The 19,010-nt window shown below is 45.8% G+C and overlaps 1 protein-coding gene, 1 non-coding gene and 1 pseudogene across 4 annotated transcripts; 2 read left to right on the forward strand and 1 right to left on the reverse strand.

Annotated features, from left to right (window-relative positions):
• Positions 1-3,606: 3,606 nt before the first annotated feature.
• Positions 3,607-9,805, forward strand: LOC109772085 (disease resistance protein Pik-2). Of its 3 annotated transcripts, XR_012190269.1 has the most exons (6): positions 3,682-3,850; positions 4,525-6,588; positions 7,746-8,043; positions 8,213-8,925; positions 9,047-9,207; positions 9,405-9,805. XR_012190269.1 is itself a non-coding variant. In XM_073505890.1 (3 exons), the coding sequence occupies exon 2, from the start codon at positions 4,616-4,618 to the stop codon at positions 6,563-6,565; it is 1,950 nt and encodes a 649-aa protein (XP_073361991.1). In that variant the 5' UTR covers positions 3,682-3,850; positions 4,525-4,615; the 3' UTR covers positions 6,566-6,588; positions 7,746-8,180. The 3 variants fall into 3 exon arrangements, 2 of the variants coding, with proteins under 2 accessions (XP_073361990.1, XP_073361991.1); XM_073505890.1 differs by lacking the exons at positions 8,213-8,925; positions 9,047-9,207; positions 9,405-9,805 and having other exon boundaries at positions 7,746-8,180; XM_073505889.1 differs by lacking the exons at positions 7,746-8,043; positions 8,213-8,925; positions 9,047-9,207; positions 9,405-9,805 and having other exon boundaries at positions 3,607-3,850; positions 4,525-6,797.
• LOC109772108 (disease resistance protein RPM1-like) lies at positions 9,477-12,338 on the forward strand (annotated as a pseudogene).
• A 5,384-nt stretch (positions 12,339-17,722) lies between these two features.
• Positions 17,723-17,864, reverse strand: LOC120970114 (small nucleolar RNA Z247). Its single transcript, XR_005764860.1, has one exon. It is a non-coding gene; the product is annotated as a small nucleolar RNA Z247 (small nucleolar RNA).
• Positions 17,865-19,010: the final 1,146 nt, after the last annotated feature.

The raw sequence follows: 19,010 nt of genomic DNA on the forward strand, positions 1-19,010 counted from the left end.
GCGAAAAAAAAGAAAGAAAATTAAAAATCTGTGAAAACCGCATTGTACGTTTGAACCATCAGTGCAGGGATCGATCCCTGGCAGCGCCCTTTTTATTCCTCTTTTGTTGATATATGCAATATATAGTGGGCCGGCCCGATTACAGTTAATGCTTTAGCAAGAGCAAAAGTTGTCGTCTTGCTTAAAGGGCGCTCATAGGCCCCGGCGCGTCGGCCGAACAGTTAGGCCGATTAAGCGTTCGATTCAGCAAATTTGACCCGTTTGATCTGGGTCTCGTAATAGAAAAGAAAAGTGCATCGTCGCTCCTCTTTTGATCTCGGTTCCTCCTTCCTCGTGGAAACGCAGCGCTGCTGTCGTGGCCTGCAGCAACCGCTCGTGTCTCGCGGTCACCGCCCCTCACCACCGCTGTTTCCTGTGTTTCTCGCCGGCTCCGTGCATGCAGTAGCGTGTCCCCGTAGTTGCAGCTCCCCGTGATGACGGTCGCAACTCTGGTGGCGGCGGGCGCAACTTTGGCGTGAGTCGGTTGCAGGTCGCAGCACCTCCTCCGACAAGCTCGTAGAAGAAACTGTACTCTCCCTCAGGTTGCCGGTAGCAGCAAAAAAATCAGCCGGTTGTAGCAAAAAAGGGATCGGTTCCAAAATATATAAAGCTTGCCGGTGCCGCATGTGGTCGCCATTGTAGCAACATTTCCATGGCCTTCCCCAGATGTATCAATTGTAAACACCATAGTAGTGAAAAACTACAACGGTTACAGCAAAAATACATCGTCACGGGTGTCGGCGCGTCATGAAAAATAAATGTAACAATTGACAACGCGAATAGTAGCAAAACTCAAAACGGTCGTAGCCAAAAAGTGGTAGACTATTTCCACCAAACAAAGACATGTAGCAATTTCTTTGATTGGTTCGAGCACTAACTAAAGATGGTGGTACCAAAATGGGTACACTGGTTACACCAAAGAAAAAATGATGGTAGCAAATTTTGCGATAGTTCCAGCAAAAATTGAAGATGGTGGTAGCAGATTGGTACATTGGTTCCAGCAAAACACACAACACGGTAGCAAAAAAATGACTGCTTCCAGCAAAAAGTGAAGACGATGCTAGCAAAAATCGGGGCTGCTTGCTGCAAAAAACTCGCCGGATCTCGAGCACTTTTCGCCCTGAACGTTGGTCGCCGCGGGTCTCTGACACTTATCGCCACCGTCTCCAGCACCCGTGGCTGCTGTTTACAGCACTTGCCGCCATCGTCTTGAGTATTGTAGCTGCCGTCCCGGCACCACATAGCATCTGTCCCAGCACCAGGCGGCGCCGGTCCTAGCTCCGACACCGGCGCTCGGTTGCTCCTGGGAGGCAGGGATAAAGGAATGGAGGTGAGAGAGGGGAATTTGCAGCAGCGTGCGGTGCCAACGGCGCCCAGATTGATCTATCACGAGGGAAGTTGGGGTGTGAGGAGAGGATAAGAGCGATAAGCGTGGAAGGAACGAGGCGAATTCTTCAGATCGTAACAGATAGGATGACGTGTGTGTGGTCCACTGGAAATGTGTCTAGCGCAGGGTGCTGGGAGACGCACAATCTAAGTCAAATCCAACGTGATACGCGACCGGCCGAGCGTCGCCGTACCCAAACATTTCCCTTGCTTAAAGCGAAAAATAGTTCTCGCGAACCTAGAATAGCCTTGCCTATAAGCAGCCTCCCAAAATGGGCCGGGCCAGCAAGGTCACAGGGTTTAGCGCTTTTTTCTTCTTCCGTTTTATTTTCAATTTTTTTACTTTTACTTAGATTTCAAAATATTCTAAGTGATATATATTATAAAGTCACTTTACGTAGCGAATTAAAAAAGATAATCATGTATTTAAAAATGATAAACGTGTATAAAGTCATGTTCTTGATGTATATAAAAAATGTACCATGTGTATGAAAAAAAATTACAGATCAAAATACATATCTTAAAACATGTTAACCATTATTTCAAAAAATTTAAATGTATATATAAAATGTTCTTGATGTATACAAAAATAAAGAATATGTATGGAAAAAGTAGACATAAAGAAGTGCAAGTTTTGAAAAATGTTAACCACATATTTGGAAAATTTTAAACGTGTCATGATGTATAACGAAAAGGTACAGTGCTTCCAAGAAAAGTAGACATAAAAATATAAGTTTAAAAATATTAATAATGTATTTGGGAAATATTAACATGCATAAAAAGGTTCCTAATGTATAAAAAAATATACTCCCTCCATCCCAAAATAAGTGACTTAACTTTGTACTAACTTTAGTACAAAGTTGAGTCATTTATTTTGGGACGAATGAGAGTACAGATGATGGACATAAAAAGTATGTTTGGAAAAAAATGCTAATCACTAGCCTTGGAGACGCATAGAAGTGTTCAACAAAGCGTATGAGCTAAGCGTAAGTTTACTCCGTTATATTGGCTACGTCCATCAAAATTTAATGAAGTAAAAATACTTCACTAAAGATTTACTTCGCCAGAATATGCAAGTTCCCGCAATTTTTTTTACGGGATGAATTGTGAAATCTATTTGGGATGAAAAAAATGTTCTCATCCTGTTAATCGACGATTATTTTGTCAGATGACCCGTTTTATGGGATCGAGTATAGGTGCTCTTAAAGCATCTCTAGCAGAGCCCGTATAATGCCGACCCGCAAAACTTGTTTACAGTTCGCTGCAGATCCGATTTGCGGGGCGAATTCGTGCGCTGCAGATCAGACCCCGTATATGAAACTGTAAAATTTTTAAAAAAGCATTTGCAGGAGAAACTTGCAACGACATTGATCATACATAGTTCGTCATTATACTACATTGTACTACTTAGGGGGAATCTGCAGGCGGCGGTGGACCTGAGCCTATGCTACCAAAATCCACGAGCTCGCGACGGTGACGACGCGGCGGAGGAGCCGGAGGAGCTCAGTCCGGAGTCGAGGTCCATGAAGACCTTGGCTTGCTCGGCCTTCATAACGCGCAGGTCCGCCTCCTTGGATGTGTGCGCCTGCGACGCCCTGCTCGAGGAAGATCCGCTCGTAGTCAAGCTCGCGGCGGCGGAGCGCGTCGGCCTCCTCCTCCTCCCTCGCCGAGCGCTCCATGATGACGCGCTCTAGGTGCTCCTCCTGCCCCCAGAGGAGGTAGTCCTCGGGGCCGATTACTCCTCGACACGGCAGCGCGTCGGCCTCGAGCTTGACGGCAAGCGGCCCGAGCTCCTCCAGCTCTCTCTTGACCGCAGTGAGCCATGAGCTTGAGGCGCCCGCGGACGAGCTCCCCGTGGCAGAGGAGCCGGAGGAGGCGTGGCGGCGGACCGCGAGCTTGCGGTGTTCGAACGCAGGCGGTGGCCGGCTCCCGTGGTTGAGCCACCTCCGCGCCCCCCGCTTCCGTGCGGCGTCGGATCTGCGGCGGCGGCGACGCTCCTCGCCATCCCCCGCTTTCGTAGCCATCCATGGATCGTTAGGCCTTTTTTAAGCTCGCCGGCGGCGAGAAATTGGGGTGGAGGAGAAGGGGAATCATGACAGAGCGGCGGCAGAGGCGGATAGGGTTTGACCCGTATCCAGAAGGTGAAAACCGCATATATAGTGGTGGCGAGGGATTTTTTCCGGGCCACCGTAAAAAATTTACGAGTCAGGCCGCAGATACGGTGTTATAGTGTGCTAGAGATGCTGTTAGACACCCGAAAACCAGAGATTGGGATCAATATTCCCCTTAATACCTCTCTGTGATTATTCCCCGACCAAAAGCACTTTCCTCTTTGGATGGGATGGGATACTTCATCTAGTGCCGGCGGCACAGCTCCCAACCCAACCTGATTGCTGCCGCCGCGAGCCCCCTGTTCCTCTGCCAGGTACGTATGTTTCTGGATCGATTTTGATCTGGTGGTGTTTGCTACTGCGCTAGAGCTCGAACCGCAAGTTAGGGATGGAATTGCTTCGTTTCTCGATCCGTTTTGATCTGGGCTTTCTACCGGCGTGTGTTGGGGGGGGGGGGGGGGGGGGGGTGGATGCGGTGAGGCAAGTGGAGTAGTGAATCTCTGCTCTGCAAGGGTTGATAATCTGGACAAACCAAATTAATCGATTGAATCGAAAGCGGTTGGGGATGGGGAAAACATTCTCTGTGTGTGTGTGCTCTGCTGCGCTGCCAAGACCCGAGTCAGCAGCAACGCCAGCCATGCTTGATCCATTTCTGGTCCCAACTACCACTGTAAGATTTAATTAGATTGAAATGCTATATATGAAACTTCCGAGCTGGGAAGAGTGGTTTGAGTTGCACTTTATTCGTACTAGTATCAATGTAGAACTTGTGTTGGAACTTGTCTTTATCACGAAATTGCAAAACAGTGTATTGCACAAGTATTTTCACCTTGTTAATCAAAATTTGCTTGTGGAAATACTAGTCAACAAAGTTCAAAGTAAGTATAACTACTGTGTATTCTCTAAAATGCCAGACTTTTTTAGGTAGTTTCCTTTCTTTTTTGCTTGTGCAACTTCTGTAACATTGGCATACTTATGTCGAAATCAGGTACCTCATTGTGATTGACGATGTATGGACAATAGCAGCGTGGGATGCTATCCGATCCACGCTGCCAGACAACAACCTCGACAGCAGAATCATGGTGACCACTCGGATAGAGGCTGTGGCTGTAGCATGCAGCGATGCTAGTGAAATTTGTGGAGATAACATCTATCACATCGAGCCCCTCAATTCAGAAGACTCCAAGAAGCTGTTCCTCAGCAGAGCATTTGGCTCCAAGGATGCCACTTGCCCCACAGAGCTGGAAGATGAAATGAACAAAATTCTCAAGAAATGTGGTGGGCTGCCATTGGCCATTGTCAGCATTGGCAGCCTTTTGGCCAGCTATAAATCACCGGAGCACAAGGATATGTGGGATAGGGTTTGCAAATCAATTAGTTATCATATGGATACCAATCCCACCCTTGACGGGATGAGGCAGATACTCACACTCAGCTACGACCACCTGCCCTATCACCTCAAGGGTTGCATGATGTATCTTAGTATTTTCCCGGAGGATTTTCTCATCAACAAGGACCGGCTCGTATACAGATGGATCGCTGAAGGATTGGTTGAGGAGAAGCGGGGGATGACCCTGTTGGAGGTTGCAGAAGCCTACTATGACGAGCTGGTGAGTAGGGGCATGATTAATCCCGCTGGCGAAATAATCAGCCATGTCTATGGAGCTGTGGAGACATGTCGGGTGCATGACTTGATGCTGGAGGTCATGGTGTCCAAATCCTTGGAGGCCAACTTTGTCAGCCTGATAGGTGGGCAGTATGATGGGATGTCCTATGACACAATACGCCGCCTCTCCCTCCATGGTGGTGCGCAGATGCCCAAGGAATCTCCATCCAAGAAGTACTCTCCATCCAAAAGACCCAAGGAATCTACATCCAAGAAAATGGTTAAGAAGAATGACTTAAAAGACATTAATGTGCAGCATGTCCGATCACTGAGTATGTTTCAGCTCCAAGGGAACAAGCTGCTTGATCGTCTGGGTGAGTTCACCCTGCTGAGAGTACTTGACCTGGAAGACTGCAAGGGCGTAGAAAACAAGCATATGGGTGACATCTGTCGGATGTACCTTCTGAGGTATTTGTCCCTGAGAGGTACAGATATCAGTGTGCTGCCTCCGAAAGTCTGTGACCTGGAGCATTTGCAGACACTTGATGTACGTGCCACCGGCCTTGCTAGACTTCCAGAAACTCTGATAAAACTAGAGAAACTTGAGCGCTTGTTCTTCTCCCAGAAGGATGTCTGGTCTACCATGTGGAAGCCACCTCAGGGTCTCTGGAAAATGAAGGCGCTGCGGGAGGTGGGCTGGATATTGCTGGAAGATGATGCTGTTGAGGTTGCCCAAGAGGTAGGTGAACTAGAAAATCTGCAAAGGTTAAGTATCTACGTCGATTGTGAGAGGCCCAATGGTCCCAAGGTTCTTGAAGAGCTTGCCCTGTCCCTGAGCAGGACGCACTCTCTCCGGTCGCTCGACATGGGCACCATGAGTTATGAGGCCAATGCGTTGAACTTTCTCCTTGAGCTCCCCTCGCCGCCACGCCTCCTCCGATTCCTCAGGATCGCTGGTGGCATTGACAAATTGCCCAACTGGGTTGAATCGCTCACATATCTTGTTGAGTTTCACATGTCATGGGCACACTTTATCGATGACCAACTATTTGGGGTTCTGTGTAAGTTGCCCAACCTGAAGAGCATCTGGATGCAGCGGAACTGCTACACCGGTCTAGAGCTGATTGCACGCGCTGCACACAACTTTCCAGCGCTCAAGAATCTCAGAGGGACCTGTGATAACGAAATGCCCAGAGTCTACAAATTTGAGGAAGGATCCATGACAAAGCTCGAGAAACTTTCACTGAATTTCGACAACTGGAGTGAGAAGAGCATTGTGGGCATTGAGCACTTGACAAGCCTTAAAGAGGTGCAGCTCGCAGGTAAGAGAGGGAACCCTGCGCTGGACCGAACTCTGGAGCAGCTAAAGGTGGAGAGTGGAAGGCACCCCAATCAGTTCACAGTTGGAGTGAAGTACGACTAACCTTGTCGCTCTGCTTGCTTGCTGTAAGTTTGTTGTTACCCTTTCTGTTCCTGTTGGTGTTTGTGGTGTGGTTGCTTCTTGCTTTGTAAACCTTGGAGCCTACAGCAGTTTAAGCATTGTGGTTTGTAATAAATAATAAACCTGGACCAATTGGACTGTGGTCTAGGAAAAACAAAAACAAGCGATCCATGTACCAGTATGCATTATAACTGCATGTTCTTGTTCCCAGAAAGAAGGTTATGTTTTTTTGCATTTCAATTTTGGCGTCGTATACATTTCAATTGAGGCGGCGACAAAAAGGTTAGTCAGCCAGCCAACTTCCCTGCTAGCGAAGTCGCCAAATACAGGTATATGTGCCCTTTCAGTGTTGCTCGTAGCACGTGGGTGAGAATTCGAACCTGCATCCATGGACTCGACCTAGCATTGCCATCTTTAAGGCCTGTTCGGAGGGGCTCCACTCCACAACTCCACTCGCGGAGCTGGTGGAGCAGCAGTTAAAAAATGCGGAGTTGGGAAAGAGGTGCTCCGCAGCTCCTCAGATTTCCTAGAGCCGGAGGATTACCGAACGGCTCCTTAGTTGTTGGCTTCGATTTTAGCTAACATGAAATTGTTCTGTTCATTTGGTGTGGTGTTGCTTCCACAGAAAAAGCAAAATGTCAAGTGATTGCCTATATATTCTGGTTGTGCCCAACAGTTCAATGATGAAAAATGTGCATGATTGCTACTGGGGTTGGGAACTTCTTAGAGTGCCCGTCGTTATTCTTACATGGCTAGCTACCTTTGACAGATTGGTCCCTGCATCTTGTTAGTAGTATTGCTAATGGTGGCATTATTTATCCCTGTTTATTGGCCACAGATTTTACAGGTCACTACTGAATACATGTTTTTTCTGTTGCTCCTTGTCAACAACAGACCTCTGACAAAGGATAATTCAACACGTGTAGGTCCCTGTAGACCTGTCTTTTTGTTTTCTTTGATGGGCCTGAGAGCGTTCACCATTTTTCGGTTTCAAGTTTTCGGTTGGTCAGTTAAGTAGTCAACACGCATAGGCTTCTAACGTAGTTCTCTGACTTCATTACAGCCGACCGTCTGCAAAGAGTTTCTTATTACTGGTTGCATAAATGAGCCCTGAAGCACTCACACCCTGATGGCTGATGTTGAGCTGTTGTACATATGGCAGGGTTGCAAGCTGTCATTGCCAAAAATAGTGTGGCACCATCTGCCAAGGGATTACCGTCGTTGCTCGCCCCAGGCTGCTCCCAAGCAGCTGGAGTTCGTCTCATTGGCGTCACTCTTGACCATGGGGGCCCATGTCCAGCAGATTGGCGCCCTCGATCTTCTCTGCACCGGAGCGACACCTCTTAATTAATCAATCAATTAATTTGGGGATGCATTCATGACATTCAGAATATTTTTAGAGGAAAATCTTGGAACCCTTCCTTGTTATTCCTCTCAAGTTGCCAGCTAACATATCTCAGGTCAGCATGAGAGCTGGCTCTCCAGTCAAAATTCTGAAGTTAGCAACCATTGTGTTTATCTTGTATCAACACTGAATTTCAGTCTCTCTAAATTAACTGAGTTTGGCTCAGAGAAGTGTGAGTACATACTTAACTGAGATTTCCGGCATACTTGTTTGTGTTATCGCAGATCCTTGGCAGCATGATCGAACAGATATGGAGTATTGCCCATCCATTAATAGACGATAGCGTTTGTGTACAGCGACAAGAATTTGTGCTGGTAATATGTATCATTAGATCTCAACTGCTAATGCTTTCACCAGGAAACAAGTTCAGATATAAACAATGTCATCAATTAGCATCATCTGTGGTGATTAGCCCATTCTTAACAGCAAGCAAGCCTGCTATATATACCGGTGTTGACTGGGCCGACGGCGACCAGCTTAAAGAGGCCATAGATGGCCAGCTTGTTCTCTCTTCAAACTCCTCATGAAGAACCAGTCAGCAATTATCATCTGGGTTGCTCATTTTGTATGTATACCTTCACCTGTTAACAGGTCTCCATCAGTTTGTCCATATCAACTATACCGACCAGCACCAACTATCATGACTAATTGGCAAGGACCCCAAGTTGTCTATTTAACAACAATTTCAGTGATAACATTTTATACTTAAGATGCTTTCTGCTGCCTTCCTTGAATTGCTCACTTCTGTGTTTCTCCAAAGTTTAGATTAAGAAATCTGAAGAGTTCATAAGACCAATTATTGGGTTGGTAAGGGACGCAAAAGCGGTGCTAACCAGCCAGAAGGTGTGTATAGCAAGAGCTTCCCCAAAGAGACTAGCATTCCCAAATCTGGCTGGAGTTTGGGGAACCGTGCATAGAGTTTTCTTCAGCAAGGCAGGTGCGTTTCACGTAATTTGGTTCTGCCCTTAGTACTCCTGACAATATCCCAGGTTGTACTGCTAGAACTATCAACCTAAGAAGGTTGATGCAAAATTAATGAGTTTTGCCTGCCATTACAGGCTAGTAGGTGGCTATTCTTTGGTTCTGTAAAAAAAAACAAGGACATCTCGAGTTGAAGATTAAATCCAGCTATCGTTCCCAAAAGAGACCCTAAAGAGACTATCGTTCCCAAATCTGGCCGGAGTTTGGGGAAGCGCTCATAAAGTTTTCAACAAGGCAGGTGCGTTTCATGTAATTTGGTTCTGTCCCTAGTACTCCTGCCAATATCCCAGGTTGTACTGCTAGAACTATCAACCTAAGTAGGTTGATGCAAAATTAATGAGTTTTGCTTGCCATTATAGGCCAGTAGGTGGCTGTTCTTTGGTTCTGTAAAAAAAAAGGACATCTCAATTAAGATCTCTGTTTTCCATTAACCAGATAGCTGTCAAGGTGAAGGAAATAGAGAAAGACCTTACTCACCTGTCTGAGACAAAAAAACGTTGGATTCCCATGATGAACAGTGGGGATACTAGCAGCTCAAATTACATTGTCAAGAGTCCAAAGATCTAGCAAATGTTTCACGTTCCCTTGATGAAGAAGAACTAGTTGGGGTGGATAAAAACAGAGAAAAACTTGAGCAGTGGTTGGCAGGTGGTGACTTGGAACGCAATGTGATAGCGCTGCTTGGAATGGGAGGGCTTGGTAAAACAACTTTGGCTGCAAATGTCTACAAGAAAGAGAGAGATAAATTCGAGTGCCACGCATGGGTCTCCATCTCACAAACTTATTCTAGAGAAGATGTCTTGCGGAATATAATCAAGGAACTTTCCAAAGATAAAGTCGGTGTTCTATTTGACACAACGGCCATGGAGATCACATGCCTTGAAGAGACACTAAAACTTTTTCTGGTGCAACATAAGTATTTGATCATATTGGATGATGTTTGGACTCCAGAAGCATTTGATGATATCTTTAGGGCACTTATCTGTAATCATAAGGGGAGTAGACTGATAATAACAACGAGAGAAGGTCGTGTTGCTGCACTTGCCTTTCGAGGAAATATTTTTTACACTGGAAGCTTTGCCAGAAGACAATGCATGGTTTCTCTTTTGTATGAAAGCCTTTCCGAGAGATACAAATCATGAATGTCCCGTGGAGTTGAAGCCTTTGTCCAAAGAAATAGTTAGCAAGTGTAAAGGCTTGCCTCTTGTTATTGTGTTAATTGGTAGCCTCTTGCGTGTGCGTGAGAAAACTGTGGAAGAATGGAGAACAATAAATGTTCAGTTGAGTTGGGAGCTAATTAATAATTCAAGTCTCGATCACATAAGAAATGTTTTGCATCTGACCTACATCTACCTTCCAACACATTTGAAAAGTTGTTTTCTGTACTGCAGTTTATTTCCAGAAGACTATCTTTTTAGAAGCAAATTGTTTGGAAGGTTATGGATAGCTGAGGGGTTCATCGAGGAGAGGGGCGAAAGCACACTAGAAGAAGTGGCAGAAGTCTATCTGAAGGAGCTGACTGACAGAAACATGTTACAACTTGTTGAGAGGAACGCATTTAGCGCAACAGTTGAATTCAGAATGCACGATATCTTACGTGAATTGGCAATTGACTTGTGCCAGAAGAACAGTTTGGTGTTACATATAAGGATAAGTGTGGGCAGTCACTTGAGATGGATATACGCCGATTGATGGTGCACAAACTAAAGAAGGATATTCATCATCAACCACTTTCTAGCACCCACCGACTTCGAACTATCATTACTCTGGATGATAGCATGCCATCTTTCAGTCTAGTAACCCTGCTATGCAAGGATTCGAGATATATGGCCGTCCTAGACTTAAGTGATCTGGCCATCGAGAAGATTCCAGATGCGATTGGAGATCTCTTTAATCTCCGCTATTTGGGTTTGCGTAATTCAAAGGTGAAGATTCTACCGAAATCTGTAGAGAAGCTTTCAAATTTGTTGACACTAGACCTTTTTGGATCTGACATACATCAGCTGCCTAGAGGAATTGTGAAACTGAAGAAGCTTAGGCACTTATTTGCTGTGAAAATAATTGATACAAATTGGCGAAATTTTCATTCTTGCAGTTGTATGTATCTCCCCAATGGTCTTGAAAATCTATCAGACCTGCAAACGCTACAAGCATTGGAAGCACAAGATGAGTCTATCAGACATTTAGGGGAGCTGAAGCAACTGAGAAGATTGAGGTTATGGAATGTGAAGGGAATCTACTGCGAACGCATCAGTGAGTCTCTAGTTCAGATGCAGTATTTGTGTAGCCTATATGTCAATGCAAGTGATGAGGACGAGGTTCTCTTGTTGGATGTCTGCCTGCCAAATCTACAATGCCTATCTTTGAGTGGACGGTTAGCTGAAAGGGTGTTGGATAAGTCTACTCTCTTCCAAGCTGTTGGAGACCTGAACTTGTTTGAATTGTCTCTACGTTGGTCACAGCTAATAGAAGACCCACTGCCGACACTTTCTCGGTTGTCAACTTTGACGCTTCTACGATTCATTAGAGCATACAATGGAGAGCGGCTGGCGTTTCTCACGGGGTGGTTTCCCAAGCTGAAGACTCTTCACTTAGTAGACCTGCCTAATCTGAATCAGCTAGAGATACAACAAGGTGCCATGGCGAGCCTAGAAGATTTAGCACTAGTCAACCTGAGCAGCATGACCGAGGTCCCTACTGGAATTGAGTTCCTTATGCCCCTCCAGTATCTAAGCTTTCTGGAAATCACCAGTGACTTCTTGATACTGCTGCACCAATGTTCTGCAACTCGAGGGAAGCAGTGGCAGCATACTCTCCGGAGTTGACCTGATTATTTGGTCGTGAAATGTTTATGTACGCAAGATATACACTCCCCTTTCAATCGTTAATTGGCACTAGTTGTTTCTTCTTCTCTAATCTTACGATAACATGTTGATGTTGGTTATGTAGGTAATTGTTTGGGCTGTATGCATATGTCAAGGAAAAGGAAGGATTCGATTCAGTGAGTTAAGGTGTATGCTTCTATAATCTTGCTACTGCTCCAACTTGCTGCTGGTTCCACCTCCACTACGGTGTGTGCTGCTGCCACTACTGTTCGTGTGCTTTTGCTTCTCAAGTGTGATGGTATTGCCTGGCTGTGGCTTTATTGTGTTTTTGTTTTCCGACTAGTTTCTGCATTACCTGTTTGAACAATGTACCGCTATTCGTGTCTGCTTGTTGTGAATCATATAAGATAGCTCCTACTTCAGTTGTGTCTGTAAAATAAAAGAATAGGTTTGTAATTTGCAATGCTCTGATAGTAATTATTTGTAATGATATTTGTTTTACTTCCTTCTGTTCCTATTTCAAGTGTGATCTGCGCATTTTCCATTCTGGATTACTTTTTTCTTTTGGTTGTTTTCTTTGTTTTCTTGAGCAATACATTTGATGAAATGGAGACACACACTTATGGATCATGAAGATGTTTTTGGAGTTATAAGGAAATGAAGTGCTAGGGTACTACATAATTTTCATCAGTACAATCAAGAGGCGATCAATGAGCGCGTAACAAGCACTTTTTCATGGATTGATGTTTATACAAGGGAAGTAAATATAGATGCTTCTTGCTGGATGGTTATTATGCCATTTTCAATTTTGTTCAATGACCACGCATGTCGGTTTCAGTCGAGAGCCATCAGCCGCCAAAGGTGCCATGTATTCAGCTCAACAGCAGTTTATAGCATGGATTACAAAGCCCTGGTAAATGAAATGAGCTAGCGACTAAACTACAGGGAAAAATCTGTTCGTATGGGCTGATCGTTTACACAACTGAAAATAGGTTCTGCCAAAGATCGGTTGAGAACCTGATGTGCACAAGGTCTACAACTGTTGCTGATCTACTATACCGTCCGGGTTTCCTCTGTTGTCTCGAGATGCACTAAGGCCGTGTTTGGAATGTCGTTTCGCTTAGCAATACACCTGTAAACAATACACTTCTCCGTCCGTCGTTTTGCTTCCGGCTGGAAATCGCTACTGGTCCGATAAATTACACCTGTAAATTAAATACTGGTGTATTCAAATACACCCAATCCAAGCGCGCCCTATGGCTCCCTTTGCTGCTAGTTCCACCTCCACCTACAACTGCCTCCTGCTACTATTGTTGTTCGTGTGCTTTTGCTTGTCATAATATTTGCCTATTGCTTGTTTCGGCGCATTGTCCTTGTTCCGTTTTATGTGTACTGTTTTTTTTTCTGGATTGTGTTCTTTGTGCAACACAACAGTCCCTGAGAAGCAAATCTCCGATGATCTCGCTGCTGGCTGTCGTCGAGAGGGGGAAGGCATGTCGTGGATGCCTGTTGTTCGTCGCTTCCGTCAGCCAAGGTAAGCACATAAGGCGCATATATAAGATAGCATTGAGGAGTTCCGTATGTTAAGGTGCTGAGTGCCCATCTTGTATTTTAGCTTCTTCCTGACCTATATATCCCAGATTCGATATTTCAGTTTTTTGTGTGTGAAGAAGAGTGAAGTCCATGATCAACATGAAGACTGGATATGAAGCAAGTGCCTTTTCCCTCTTTACAGCTCACTGCAGAGAGGCTTTCTGTGAACTGAAAGATTGCGTGGAAGCGTATGCCTTTGGGCAGGGACGCGTACGTGTTATATAGCCAAGGATAGATTACAAGGTGCGGTAGTTAGGTTATGGATTGATCCTCAAGAAAACCTATACAAGATCTGTGGATAAACCCTAACAACCTAACTACCTAGATTACAACAGAACACACGCACGCGATCTACCTCTCTACGGGTATATGCGGTTTATACAATACCGTATACCTTATACATAACTCTTTCTAACACGCCCCCTCAATCACAACTTCACCAAGTTGAGATTGCCCTTGAAGTCTTCTAACTTCTTTCATGACAAAGCTTTGGTAAATCCATCTGCAACTTGATCACCTGTGGGAATAAAACGGATATCCAGCAATTTGTTAGCTACTCTCTCTCGAAGAAAATGATAGTCCACTTCTATGTGTTTTGTCCTTGCATGAAATACTGGATTTGCTGACAGATATGTAGCACCAATACTATCACACCAGAGACGTGCAACTGGTGAGTGCATGACTCCAAGTTCACGTAGCAAAGTTTGAACCCAAATAATCTCAGCAGTGGCATTGGCTAAAGATTTGTACTCTGCCTCTGTACTAGACCGAGAAACAGTAGCTTGCTTACGTGCACTCCAAGAGATCAAATTTGGACCAAAGAACACACAGAATCCTCCTGTTGACCTTCTGTCATCTGGACATCCTGCCCAGTCAGCATCAGAGAAAGCACTAACAACATTGAAAGTTGACTTGGTAAATTTCAGACCCGTAATCATAGTATCCTTGAGATATCTCAAAATTCTCTTAACGGCTGTCATATGTTGAGAAGTGGGAGAATGCAAGTACTGGCATACTTTATTAACAGGGAAACAAATGTCAGGTCTTGTCAGTGTTAAGTACTGCAAAGGACCTACCATGCTCCTGTATTTTGTTGATTCCTCGGCCCCTAAAGGCTCCCCTTCTTCTCTTGACAACTTTTCTGACGTGGAGAGAGGCATGTTTGAAGCCTTACAATTTACCATTCCTGCACGCTTAAGCATATCCAAGACATATTTTTCTTGAGTAAGAACTATTCCATCTTTTACCTTTCTCACCTCAATACCCAAGAAATAATGAAGATCACCCAAATCTTTCAAGGCAAAATCCTTCTTAAGATCTTCTAGTAATGCTAAAGTTGCATCTTGTGATGAGCTAGCAACAATAATATCATCAACATAAACCAACATAAAAATGGTGATATTTCCCTTTCTGTAGAAGAACAAAGAAGTATCTCCCTTGGATGATTTGAAACCAAGTATTTGAAGTTTTTCACTCAACTTGGAGTACCAAGCCCTAGGCGCTTGTTTTAGTCCATACAGAGCTTTATCAAGTTTGCATAGATAATTCTCCTTTCCTTTTACCTCATACCCAGGTGGTTGTCTCATATAGACCTCTTCCTCTAGAACGCCATGAAGGAACGCATTCTGAACATCCAATTGCCTTAGGCTCTCTTGATACTGCAACAGAGAGAACAAGTCTGATAGTGGTTGCCTTCACAACAGGACTAAAGGTATTTTCATAATCTATACCATATCTCTGTTTAAAACCTTTGGCTACTAGTCTTGCCTTATACCTATCAACTTGACCATCTGCCTTCCTTTTAATTCTATAGACCCATTTACAATTAATGACATTCTTGTTTTGTGTTGGTGGAACTAAATACCATGTCTTATTTTTAATAAGAGCACCATACTCATCATTCATAGCCATTTTCCATTTTGTGTCACTTAGAGCTTCATGCAAACTACTTGGCTCACCAGTAGTCGTTAAGCCTCCAAACCGAGGTTTAAGCTTGTCATACCTGACCATACCGTCTGTACGAATTTGCGGTTTTACAATACCATGTTGTGATCTTGTCCTGCGAGACGACATATCAGGAGCTGCATGAGGCTGCGCCGCAGAAGATCCGACCGAGGGAATCACAGCCGCACGGGATCCCACGTCGATCCTGCCGTCAGTTGCACGAGATCCCGTGTCGATCCCGTCGTCAGCACCAGGGGATCCGACATCCCGCCTTGTCACTTCTGCGTTGGCCGATGCCCCCGCACCAGATTGGTCCACCTGGCGGTCATCATGAGGCAGCGCGCGGCGCGAGGAACCAGTCGGCTGGTCCTGCACCGTGTGCCCATCAGGAGTTGGCCCACCTGCGGAACCGGCGCCCGACGCGCCCACGCGCCCTTCTGGCCCACCTGGGGAGCCAGCACCCGACGCGCCCATGCGCCCCCTGGGAGGGGTGCGATCCGAGGCGGATTCCCCTGGGCTGCCGCCTGCACCTGCGCTGTCATCCTCGGGATCAGCGGCGGCAGCACCTGAATCTCCTCCGTGCTCTGCGCCATTTTTGTCCTGTACTGCCTGCATAAAATGACGCATAAGAGCTGGATTTTCACCAGAATTAGCAGGAAATTTTGCATGTTGATCAAGCACACGTTCACCCCCATGATCAATAGGCTCAGAAGGTGTAGTTTCAGGTAGCAACAAGATCTCAGATCGAAGGGGAGTGCCTGCATTAGGGTTTAAAGCCTTGAAAGGAAAAATCGTTTCATCAAAGATGACATCCCTAGATACGTAAACTCGGCCAACAGCAACATCAAGACATTTAAAACCTTTGTGAAGATTGCTGTATCCAAGGAAAACATATTGTTTGGATCGGAATTCTAATTTTTTAGAATTATAGGGACGGAGATTGGGCCAACAGGCACATCCAAAAACTCGAAGTGAATGATAGTTTGGTTGTTCATGAAACAGACGACCCAGGGGAGTTTCATAGTTGATGACTTTACTAGGGGTGCGATTTATCAGATATGTGGCAGAGAGAAAAGCCTCATCCCAAAATTTGAGAGGCATGGAGGCATGAGCCAAGAGGGAAAGACCCACATCGACAATGTGACGATGTTTTCTTTCAGCTGATCCGTTCTGCTGATGAGCATGTGGACAGGAGACATGGTGGGTGATTCCTAGTTGACGAAAGAAGGAATTTAGGCGTTCATACTCGCCACCCCAGTCTGTTTGCATGGTGATAATTTTCCTATTGAACAACCTTTCAACTAATGCTTGAAATTCATGAAAGATTTTAAAAACTTCAGATTTATGCTTAAGAAGATAGATCCATGTGAATTTTCTATAATCATGAATAAAGGACACATAATAGTTTTTCCTATTGATAGAATCACGGGCAGGCCCCCATACATCAGAGAAAATTTGCTCTAAAGGAGCTTTAGATACACTGATCGAACTAGGATAAGCTAGTTGGTGGCTCTTTCCTAATTGACAAGCATCACAAACACCTTCTTTATTCAACTCACTACTTGAAAAGGGAATGTTGTTGTGGCTAAGGACATGACGAACTATGGTTGATGAAGGATGCCCTAGCCGACTGTGCCACCTGTCTGTGGACACTTTATTGACACCAAACGCCTGCTTGCTGGAGTTCAACGGAGCCGATGATAGGGGGTAGAGACCACGTCGGCACCTGCCTTGGAGAAGGGTTCTCCTTGTTCCGTGTTCCTTAACGAAAAAGAAACGTGGGTGAACTTCAAGAAAGGTATTGTTGTCAGTGGATAAGCGATGAGCTGAAATAAGATTCTTGGTGCCATCGGGTACATGCAATATATTTTTGAGATGAAGATCACGAGTGGGGGTTCGAACAGTGGATTGACCAATATGACAAATTTCCATACCTTCTCCGTTTGCAGTATGAACTTGCTCGTTGCCGTTGTACTTGTTGCGGACGGTCAACTTGTCGAGCTCGCTGGTGATGTGGACCGTGGCCCCCGTGTCGAGGTACCAGTTCGTATCCACTCCATAGGACGAGGTGGTGGCCGATCCTGCACTTTTCTCGTTCTTGGCGAATGAGATGTCGAAGCGGCGGTAGCACTCAACGGCGGTGTGGTTTGGCTTCTTGCAGATCTGGCAAACAACCTCAGGGAGATCATTGCCTCCTTCACTGCCATCCACGGCCTCCATTGCCGCGGCCACCGCCTCCATTGCCACGGCGTCCATTGCCGCGGCCGCCTCCGTTGCCACGGCGTCCATTGCCACGGGCGCCTCCGCAACCGAAACCACCACGGCCACGGGACACGGCGTTGGCCGAGGATTGAGAGGACTGATTTCCCCATTCAAACATGGCAAGACGCTTTTCAAAACCGATCAGCTGAGAGTAAAGTTCAGCTACCTTGATGGGCTCGTTTCTTGCAGCACAGATGGACAAGACAAACGAGATGTAGTCGAAGTCGAGTCCGGCGAGGATGTAGGAGACCATGTCATCATCGTCGAGCGGCTTCCCTGCTGAAGCCATCTCGTCGCCTAGCGCTTTCATGCGCCCGATGTACTCGGCGATGGTCGCCGTGCCCTTTTTGGTGGTGGAGAGGGCGATCCGCGTGTTGACGATGTTGGCCTACGTCTGGGAGAGAAACATCTCCCTGATCGCGGTCCATGCCGCGGCGGCCTTGGTGCAGTGGGCGACTTGGATCATCACAGGAGCAGAGATTGAATTGAAGATAAAGCTGAGCACCTGGGAGTCTTGCACCAGAGCGATGTGATGCGTCGCGTTCGGCACATCGGTGGGCTTGCCGTCCTTGTCGGCAAGCTTGGGCTCCGGGAACGGGTGATCGGGGTTGAGGTGGTCGATCAGTTGGGCTCCGCGGATGGTAGCTAAGGCCTGCGCGCGCCATACGAGATAGTTGCCACGGTGAAGCTTATCAGCGATGGGAATGAGGGCATATAGAGCGGCGGCGGCGGTGCTGGAGCTAGCCATGACTACTAGGATGGATGCGGTAGAGGAACTAGGCTCTGAATACCATGAAAGATTGCGTGGAAGCGTATGCCTTTGGGCAGGGACGCGTACGTGTTATATAGCCAAGGATAGATTACAAGGTGCGGTAGTTAGGTTATGGATTGATCCTCAAGAAAACCTATACAAGATCTGAGGATAAACCCTAACAACCTAACTACCTAGATTACAACAGAACACATGCACGCGATCTACCTCTCTACGGGTATATGCGGTTTATACAATACCGTATACCTTATACATAACTCTTTCTAACATGAACTGCCTAACCTCGGTCATTGTTTCCGTGTTGGCCGATCTACCCAGTGAGTTCATTTTGGTACAAGGGGTTCGCATGTAGCAGCGACGGCAAATTCTTGATGCATTGGAAGTCTAACAGTGCGAGTGAAAATTGTATTGTCCTCTTGGTTAAAAGCCCATTGCCTTGGATTTTTCTCATAAACATGTGTGGTATTTCTTTGTGTGGTTGGATGTATGCCTCTTTATAGTTCAATTGTTTCAGTTCTCAGCAGGAAGCATTTTGCAAACGCAGATCTTGATTGTGTTTTTAGGGCTCTTAACTTGCTGGAGCCTAAAGTCAGGGGGCTGACTTAGCCACTCCTATCGACCATCCATCATTGAACATACAAAGGA

This window comes from Aegilops tauschii, chromosome 7, assembly GCF_002575655.3.
Source record: "Aegilops tauschii subsp. strangulata cultivar AL8/78 chromosome 7, Aet v6.0, whole genome shotgun sequence".
In the NCBI taxonomy this organism is placed as follows: domain Eukaryota; kingdom Viridiplantae; phylum Streptophyta; class Magnoliopsida; order Poales; family Poaceae; genus Aegilops; species Aegilops tauschii.

Excerpts from the sequence above, each read along its gene's own strand:
- LOC109772085 (XM_073505889.1), top strand. The coding sequence starts at position 4,616 with ATGGTGACCACTCGGATAGAGGCTGTGGCTGTAGCATGCAGCGATGCT.